The 10,000-nt window shown below is 33.8% G+C and overlaps 1 protein-coding gene across 2 annotated transcripts; it reads right to left on the reverse strand.

The window, feature by feature from the left end:
- Positions 1–2,832: 2,832 nt before the first annotated feature.
- On the reverse strand, positions 2,833–8,265 carry LOC137650298 (putative leucine-rich repeat-containing protein DDB_G0290503). 2 transcript variants are annotated; one of them, XM_068383633.1, is made up of 3 exons: positions 8,110–8,265; positions 6,040–6,106; positions 2,833–4,920 (listed from the first exon to the last, which is right to left on the reverse strand). In XM_068383633.1, the coding sequence occupies exons 1-3, from the start codon at positions 8,110–8,112 to the stop codon at positions 3,509–3,511; spliced, it is 1,482 nt and encodes a 493-aa protein (XP_068239734.1). In that variant the 5' UTR covers positions 8,113–8,265; the 3' UTR covers positions 2,833–3,508. The 2 variants fall into 2 exon arrangements, with proteins under 2 accessions (XP_068239734.1, XP_068239735.1); XM_068383634.1 differs by having other exon boundaries at positions 6,040–6,103; positions 8,110–8,248.
- Positions 8,266–10,000: the final 1,735 nt, after the last annotated feature.

The raw sequence follows: 10,000 nt of genomic DNA on the forward strand, positions 1-10,000 counted from the left end.
AATTACTTGATTTATGTAACCAGACTGAACAATTATCCTCAGAATTGTATGATTTATTAAATCAGACTGAACAATCCTTCTCAGTAAATGCCTGATATAGTAAAACAGAATTGACAATCCCCTATCCTTTGAATCGATAAATTCCATGAAGCTGTATTCTCTGGGGACTGCATACTTACATAGATCACAAACATTCATAGAATATAATCTAGAAATGGTTTATAAATCATTATTTAGAACATAAATTGTTTAACAATACACAATTTTCTTCTTGTTCCTTTTGGGCAAAAGTGAATGATGTTCTTTACCCCTGTAAGGATTTATTCTCTGATTTATTAGACATTTCAGATATTTTTGTTTAATAATAAATGTACTTTAACTAGCTATAACACACGGTACCCTTTATTCAATAACATATCAGCAAATCTGTGAGGGTCTTCCTTATCGCCTCCTTGGCAATTAGCTACGGTAGAATCGAAGGATTTTGGCTTCTAAACAAGGTGACTCCAGCATGTTGTAGCAAGGATGACCAGGAACGTGACATTTCAATCAATCACAAGAGCTTTTCATTTAAAAGTTTTTTTTCCCCTTCCCATGTAAGCTTTCGCACATTCGGTCAGTCTGATTAAGAAATTATCGTATCTCGAGGCAGGCAGTATCGTTCAAACTATATACTGAAGCTAGTGATCCTTAAGCAGTATAGCATCAAACCTGGTTTTTCTGTAATCACACATAGAATTAAAAAATTTATTTACAATAATTGGCAACAGCATTGGGATAGTTTACTTAAAGATAAGATGAGAGAAGTAAGTAATGCTATATCCCCTTGGAGGTATAACGGGATGCCCCGAAAGTGGGAGACTACTCTTTGTCGTCTCCGCATTGGTCACAATCGGATGACAGATGAGTTTTTGCTGGTTGGCCAACATCAACCATTTAGCGACGACTGGTACCATTCACAGTGAGGCATTTGTTGACTGAATGCCTCACATATAGTAGTGAAAGAAATAGATATCTGTTTGAAGCTCGAGGTAAAGATGGCAGGTTCATCCTGGCCAAGATTCTTTGACATGATGTGTCCTACCATGCTAGTGGTATTTTTAGCTTTATTTCAGAAGCAAGTCTTCTGAGAGATATTTAACTTTTAAAATAACATCTTTGCTTTTATGGTTTAATTGAATATTCTTTTATTTTTTATTTACAATAAACAATATCGTCGTCAATGACCATAGATGTCAGGATGCCAGAAAACCTAAAATCAATAAATCAAATCAATCTGTAATAGCACCATTTTTTTCCCTTTTTTTTGGCATATATTGTTATTCCTTCCTTTTTGTGAATTCAGCTTTGATGCTCCATTTACCTCTCATTGTGATGCTCTTGTCATACCATTAAGACTTCTGCGTTTGAAATTAAATCTGTCTCATTTGTGAATATTTTAAGATTTACTGATGCTTACAAGTTTAAGCTTTGTTCTTTAAAAAGCAAGAATAGAAAATGATGATTAAAGATTTATATCGTAAAAAAGGAAAAAATACAATTCTTTAAAATTGTAGAAAGTTATTATGGTAATTGATTTCTTTTTCATTAATTTTCATTCAAACCTGTATTATCTCATTCAGTATTCGTATGTAAATATAAGATATTCGTTTTTACATGTGTATAATAAACCCATTTTCATGCAGGAGTTATATAGAAGGCAATGATTTTACTTGCCTTTTCCACACATAAAACAAATAAACAAGAATCTCATCAAACAATTACACAATTGATTCAATCCTTTTTTTTTTCTTTTTCTTCAGGAAGTTGATAGGCAGACTTAAGTTTTAACTAAAACTCAATGTAAAACAAGGTGTGACAATTATCTTGTTTAGAGAAGCTGTTTCTTGTAAAAGGCTATCCCATCAGTATTTAAATTGGGAAATCTTACTAGATCTTCTTTCCCACTGTTATCCCTGCAATAAGGGTTGGTTTCCTGAGGCGGCCTTTCCAATGCCTTCTATCAAAGGCATCCTCTTCCACCAAACCTCTTCTCTCCATATCATCCTTCACCTTATCTCGCCACCTAATACTCTGCCTCCCTCCTTACAGATTCCTCCCAAACCCTCCTCACCATCCATCTTTAACGCGTGCCCACACCACCTCAATCGTGACACTCCTATCATCTCTGTAATCTTAACTATACCTGCCATACTTCTTATTTCATCATTTTCCAATCCTTCAATTCCAAAATGTATAAAACTTTAAAGCATTCAGTTCTGCATTGATAGTAAAATTATGGCTCCTTCGGCTCTCTTGATACTGTTTGGAAAAGTGTGTCAGAACATTTTTAGCTTAGTATTGTCAGTGTTTTCTTTGTTTCTGATCTCACCCATTCTTAATGTCCCATAATCAATTCTTGTCTCTCATAAGTAAAGCTGTGATATTTCCTCGTTTTGTTTGATAACAATGTTTCAGAGAATTTTAGGTTGCTTCCTGTGCTACAAGTTTTACTTCTGATGCTCATTATAATAAAGAAGTATTTTCTGTTTATTTTTTTCTGAACTTTTTCACAAATACAACTGTTATTTTTGCTTTTACAGTAATAAGGTTTATCTTAAAAGTGTTTTATAGTATAACGAATTGTAACTTTTATTTTCCTATATATAAGCCCTTTATTTATCAATGATGCCACTTGAGTTTTCCTTCAATGAAAATTATATGGTTACACAGCAAAGCAATCACGCTGCTATGCAGTTCATTTCGTTGGTATTCAAATCCTACACTGATCAATTTTCTGATAGGACTCTAGGTTATCAGAAGAAGCATACCCCACGGAAATATGAAAGGGTATTTTGAAGGAAGTTTTGGCTGTTATAATACATAGCCTTTGTTTATTTAATCAGTAGGTCATGTACATAAGACTTTGCTAAAATGCTCAGACTAATCATTCAAGGTATAAATTAGTTGTATAAAATTAGCTTAAATCTCTTTTTTGGGAAAGCTTATGCTGTCTGGCAGCTAATGGAGTATGCAATGGCATGATAACGGTCAGTAATAACTACACTCAAACAAGAAAATAATATCTAATTTACACATTAGTGTTTTGGTGTCTGGAACAGAATGCGTATTCTACTTTTTTATTCCTTGAATTTCTTCCATTTGAGTCTTTGTGTTTTATTTAAGTAGAATATCATCAATTAACAACAACTAATATAATAAACTTGTTATTATAGAATATAAGTTTTAAATTTCAATGGTTTTGTTACTTTAGTTGACATGATTTTTCACCATAAAAAATAGCAAGTAAAATCGGCCCTTCAGGAAACAGTTATTCAAATTAAAACAATTGGTAAATCATAATGATACAATTTCCGAGATCATAAACATAGAGATATAATTTTCTTACAGCTAGAAACCCTTGCTAAACTTTCTGGAATACATTTGGCTGGGGAGAAGACTCAAAAACAAACAGGTAGAATGGCAAATAAATTTGTGACCACAATCCAGAAGCTCAACGGTTGGTCTATCAGTTACACTTTCCAAAGGGGACTATCTTGGTGTTGCCATTTTCCCATTGGCATTTTAGTTCATCGATTTCATTGTATATAAAATACCTCATATTTTTTATCTCAGCCTCTGTCTTAGCTTCCTTGGCTTGCACGATCATGTTTCCTAGGCTCTGCTGAATGGCATCAAATGTACTTTTCATCTTGCCGACTCCACTGATCGCATTGGCAATGGATGGTAAAGTGGCACTGACCTCACCTTCGAGACTTTTCAGATGTTCATCGAGCTGACTGAAGTGTTGTAACTCCTGTTCGAGTTCTCGGTTTTTGGTTTCGAGGCTGTTGATCTGTTGCTGATGACGATCGATTTCCTGGTTGCGTGATGCAATATGATTGCGGAGATTCTGGATCTGACTGTTGCTTCCAGCAATAAAATTCCTCTTTTCGTTGGCCAGCTGTTCTTCTCTTTGCTTGGCGTCTTTGTAGAACTTATTTCCAATGGTCCATCCGACGACTGGAACAAATCGGAACCATCTTCCAAACTTCCTCTTCTTCTTGACTTTTCTTATATTTCTGTTGATGCGATCTTCAATTTCCCTAATCTCTCGCTGGGCATTTGCAATTTGACCATTAAGGGAAGCTATCTGGTTGTTTTCTTCGTTGATCTTTTGTCTTGCACTGTTGATGCTTTGTCGGTTGCTGTTGATTTGGTTGTTGTTGTTTGTTTTTTCTTGCTGTAACTTGGTAATTCCATCTTGCGCGTTGGTGCGATGTCTCTTGAAGGCACCAGCATCCCTGATGAGATTTTCTCTAAAGGTGGTGATCTTAGTATTGGCAGCGTTAGCTTTGCTTTCAACATCGCCAGCTCCTGCTTTTACGAATTCGATATATTTCACCAATTCAGCCAATTCTCGTCTTCCTTGGGCAATATTGTATGTTGCCATTGTGGTGTTTATTTCCTTCTCTTTGGTTAGGATGAGATCTCGAAGATGTGAAATGACTGCCTGTACATCTGTTCCTTGTATAGCCGCTTTAGCGTCTGCTACATCCTTTTGCAAAGCAGCGACTGTGGCTTCCATTACTGCGATATCTTCATGATTTTCGAGAAGAGACTTAATCCTAGCCTGATTCTTGACAAGTTCTTCCTTAAATCTAGGCTCAAACCCTTGAGCAGCCACGACCACAACCTTTAATGAGGCAACGACGTTGTCCCCGTTCCTCCAGGGCTGACAATGATCCTTAGCAGTCTTGAGATCCCCATTGTACTGACTTAGGATCGCCTTGAAGCCATGGCGATCAGTGAAGGATGGAACAGTCAAATCTTTCTTGGACTGAATGTGGGAGATGTATTTATCAACTCTGTCAACTTGGGAACAAGTTTCCTTGGCTGTATTTGCCAACTGGTCGACGACTTCTTTGTTGCAAGTCTTTCCTGTTCAGCGATTTGCAAGGTCCATTTTGTTAAAGTTGAATGAAGTGAGTCATGGAAATGAGAAAGATTCAACTGTTATTAAGATTATTAAAAGATTCAGTATGTAAAACATTTCAAATTCAGTACCAACATTTGATAATGCAACATTCAATAGCTCACTAAAGCAAATGGGGAGACACATGCAAAGACTGTTTACTATTCTAAAAATCCTTTTAAGATGCGAATAAGAGGAACCAAATTTACTATTTTGTATCAGCAATGATTTATTCAACAAACGTATGTGAAAATTTAACCGATGATTCATTTTGCCGTAGCGTACATAAAGATAAAAATGCTAATGATTTTTACAAGAATTTATACTTCAAAACTAGAGTTCTGATAGCTTCTTTAGGTAAAGAGAGCTTAGACAGTATGCCAAAGAAATTATTATGAAGAATTTTCCTAAGTAATGTTGGATATGACTTTCTAACGGTATGAGCCAACACTTGGGTTCAAGTCTGACAAACCAAGGATGTGCAATTGCTATTGATTCCTTGTTGTATTCCTCAGTCACTCAAGGAATTAAAGCAGTATGAATGATGAGATAATAACTTCTAGTTTAATGATAAATTCTTCATACGATTCGTACTTGCCATCCGCTCATACTAATCTTTTACGGAATAGAATATTTTAAAAATATCAGCAGTTTTCAAGTGATTAGTTATGATTGTCAAATGACAGAGAGAGTTTGAATATCAAATGGAATAAAACCGGAAGCTTAACAGTGATACTAACTAATGCGTCCTCTAGATCATTTCTGGCGTAAACTGTCCTTAGATTTATCTCCTTAATGATTATTACGGGTATCACAATATTACAATTACTTCATTTGATACTGTTGTCCATTTCTTCATGAAAATCTTAAAAGATGGACACATACCAACATGTAAATTTTATTCTTCTGAGACAAAATAGGAAACATAATCATATACTGAAAGATTTATACATATTTTTGATAGCAGTTTAACATGAGAGAGAGAGAGAGAGAGAGAGAGAGAGAGAGAGAGAGAGAGAGAGAGAGAGAGAGAGAATAGTTTAATATATAACAAAACATTTTCTGATATTGCAGAATTAACTTACCGTAAACATACGTGACCTGAAGAAGAAAAACGAGAGCCGCTCTAACGCCTCTCATTTTGAATCGCTTCTGGGGGAAAAAAATTAAATGAGATGTGGCTTTTTATTTTCCCCAAACAATATCGATCTGTCAAAATTATTCTTCTTTTTAAACCAAGTAAATAGTTTTGATGATATGATTGATAATACATCTTTTGTGAAACTTTATGCTCATTATATATATCTAATAAGTAGAGTTTCATATGACCAAAAATACAAATATTTAAGATAAATGCATAATGCATTACTGGTAATGAATGTACAGTACCAGTGATGTTATTTACAAAAATGCATGTTAAATTTCACTTTTATTTCCGTCTAGGGAGTTTATAAAGCACATTTGATATCGATAATTTTTTGTTTTTATTTTTTGTTTTGTATTAGTAAGAGTAATGTAGTGTAAAATTTTCTTACCAGATAATAATGATTTGGCAACATATTAACATAGTTGATTGTACAAATTAATCTTTTTTTTATCATCAATAGCTACAATCTATTTAAATGAAAGTTTTACTTTTTTCTTTCAGTCTTCATAATAAATTATATAATTATCATTTTACCGCACATTTACATGGTAAAATCTACTAATTACATTTTTAGCAACGGAAATTTTTTATCATTATGAATGTATGAAGAAACTCTTCTCTACCACCTGTGGTCTGTGTTGATCGGGCAGTTTGTCTCTTCTTCCATTAATTCTTTTAATTCTCCATTCTATTGAACTAGTTTACTCCATAATTTGATGCCAGTCAATATTTTCACTGATCATTCAATATCAAGTTAGGTCTTCTCTCTCTCTCTCTCTTCTCTCTCTCTCTCTCTCTCTCTCTCTCTTCTCTCTCTCTCTCTCTCTCTCTCTCTCTCTCTCTCTCCCTCCTCTCTCTCTCTCTCTCTCTCTCTCTCTCTCCTTATATGTATATATATATATATATATATATATATATATATATATATATATATATATATATATATGTATATATATATACATATATATATAAATGTATATATATATATATATATATATATATACATATATATATATATATATATATATATATATATATATATATATATATATATTAATTTAAATTAGTCCGTTTTCAAAGATTTCACGTGATGTTGAATTATCTTAATTATTTGCAAAGTTGTATCCAATCGAGTTGCAGTGGTTCAATGAGTGTGTTATTTTGTTTTTTATTCCTTATTCTTGGTAACCCTGGCTACTGGCATTGTATGTTTTGATGCTTAAATTGATCCTTGTAATAAAGCTTATATTTGTTTTGTTAATTGATGCTCTGTTTCTCTCAAATTTCGAATATGTTCCGAGGGAGGAGTTGGTGAGTTCAAGTTCAATACGAAAAGGCCCCTTCTATGGCTATATTTACCATCTTCAGTGTTTCAAACTATATTTCGACATCATCCACTGTAGCCCAATCTTTTTTCCTCTCAATGCTTTCTTTGTTCTTATTTTCTGTATTCTGCCAATGAAGCGTCCAGCTGTTTCCCTACTATAGTTCTCTTGGCATAATGGCCTGAGGGGTCTATCACATCCAACTGTTCATTTTTTAAAACAGCCCAGCTCTTCGTCTTTATGATCTTATCTAAGTGATATTCTTGTATATTAAAACAGAATACTGAGATAGACAAGATTGCTCCGTGGATTCTAGCCTACATTATATATATAGTCTTAGCATTGATATAGTCTGAGCTATTTGGCAAATCGTATGACTTGAGACTGTTGTCATTAAGTTTCAATCTTCATTTTGCATCATAGCATTTACTTTATTTGGAGTTTTACCACAAAAAGGTGACATAAACCTAGCTACCCCTCGGGTGCTAGAGGCAGACATGTAAGTTGCTTAACAAAATATCAAACGTTACGTTTTTTTCTATCTTAAAAAGAAAATTACTCGCATTGAAATGGTAGAAAAAAGCCTAACCATGCTTGGGTCTGATCACTGAAGTCGCTAGCATTCGTGAAAAAAATAAGCACATTTATTTATTTTTACTCTCAACAGATGGCACTAGACTTACCATTGCGGGATGGGTTGAGCCAATGACTCCGACAAAACCTGAGTGTTTTCCCTTCTCTCCTTTTTTTTTCTCTCTTTCTCTCTCCGTTGCCGCCTGAAGGACACTGATCCCCAGTGCCAGAGTCAAGGCGTTTTTTTACGAGCCGAGTGATGGTAAACCCTAACCTTCAACTCTTTATGCGTCGCATGATGCTCACTGGCCCCCTAATTTCGGCCTCTTCGGAGAACTATCAGACGCAGGGAATTCCAATCTCGATCTCTTTGTTTTGTACACAAGTAACCTTTGAATCCTGTTAATAAACGTTCAAATTGTTTCCAATTAATTTTCGAAATCAAGTGACAGGTCACCAATGCTATTTCATATTTCACAATCAAAGTTTTCTTCTTTTCAAACTTTGAGATCTTTAAATTGTTTGATAGGTATAAAATTCTGAGTTTTTTTTTATAAAAAAAAATTAGAAAACTGTCCAGGAAGACAATTCAATATCTCTCATTCTTTCCACTATAGTATCTTCGAAGTTTTAGGTTTCTTTAAACAGTTACCCATACTCATTTGAAATTATGAAAGGCTGCCTCAAATGAAAAAATAAATAAATAAAAGGTTTGTTAAAATATATTTCCAAACATTCACACTCGTATATATATATATATATATATATATATATATATGTGTGTGTGTGTGTGTGTGTGTGTGTATATATACATACATATATATAATATATATATATATATATATATATATATATATATATATATATATATATATATATATATGTATGTATATATATATATATTTATATATATATATATATATATATATATATATATATATACATATATATATATATATATATATATATATATATATATATATATATTAAATGATTTCTAGTCTGATTTTTGTATGTAATTTGGGGCAATTTGTTTTCCAAAATTTTACTTAATCTAGCCATTGTTTTTTTTTTTTTTTTCAATCTTTCATTAAATTCATATTCTAAAGATCCTGTATTACAGATCCTAGTTCCTAAATATTTAAATGAATCCATCCCAATGATTCTTTCTCCTTCCAATGATATTTCACTTTCCTTTGCATATTCCGTTCTCATCACTTCCGTCTTTCTTTAATTTACCTTGAGCCTCACCTCATGTGATATTTCATGCATTCTGGTAAGCAAACTGTAAAAGTCCTGTGGTGTTCTATTAATAAGGACAGTGTCATCAGCATATCCTAGGTCAGCTAATTTCCTGTTATTAATCCAGTCCAATTCTTCCTTCTTCACCATCCCCAATTGCTCTATGCATTACAAAATCCACGAGGAAGATAAACAACATAGAAGACAACCCATTCCCTTGGAGTACTCCACTGTTCACTGGAAATTCATTTGATAGGGCTCCACTAACATTAACTTTGCATTTGCTCTGCTCATAAATAGACTTAATCAAATTTGCATATTTAGGAGGAACTCAAAGGACTCCCAAAGAGAGATTAGTTCACCAAACGTTCAGCTGGGCTCCACACAAGGGACTATAAGAGTTGGAAGCTCCAGGCCTACATGGCTGAGGACTATGAAGCGCGAAACAGGAGATGATGAATGGAGAATTATTGAAATAAAAGCTCAAGATAGAGACGGCTTGCGAAATCTAACCGAGGCCCTTTGCGTCAATAGGCGTAGGAGATGATGAAGAGGAACTCACAATAATGTAGGACTCTCCACAAAATTGGCTGTTGCACACTACCAATACTTTCTCATAGTCCACAAATGCCATCAAAAGTGGATTTTTACATTCTATATTCTATTTTATATTTTATATTCATGTCACCTGCAATGGGGGGCTGGCGGGCTTAGCCCCCTGGTTAGGTTAATGACATGTTTTCTTACTACAGTAGGTTA

The sequence above is a fragment of the Palaemon carinicauda genome, chromosome 11 (assembly GCF_036898095.1).
Source record: "Palaemon carinicauda isolate YSFRI2023 chromosome 11, ASM3689809v2, whole genome shotgun sequence".
NCBI classification, from domain to species: Eukaryota; Metazoa; Arthropoda; class Malacostraca; order Decapoda; family Palaemonidae; genus Palaemon; species Palaemon carinicauda.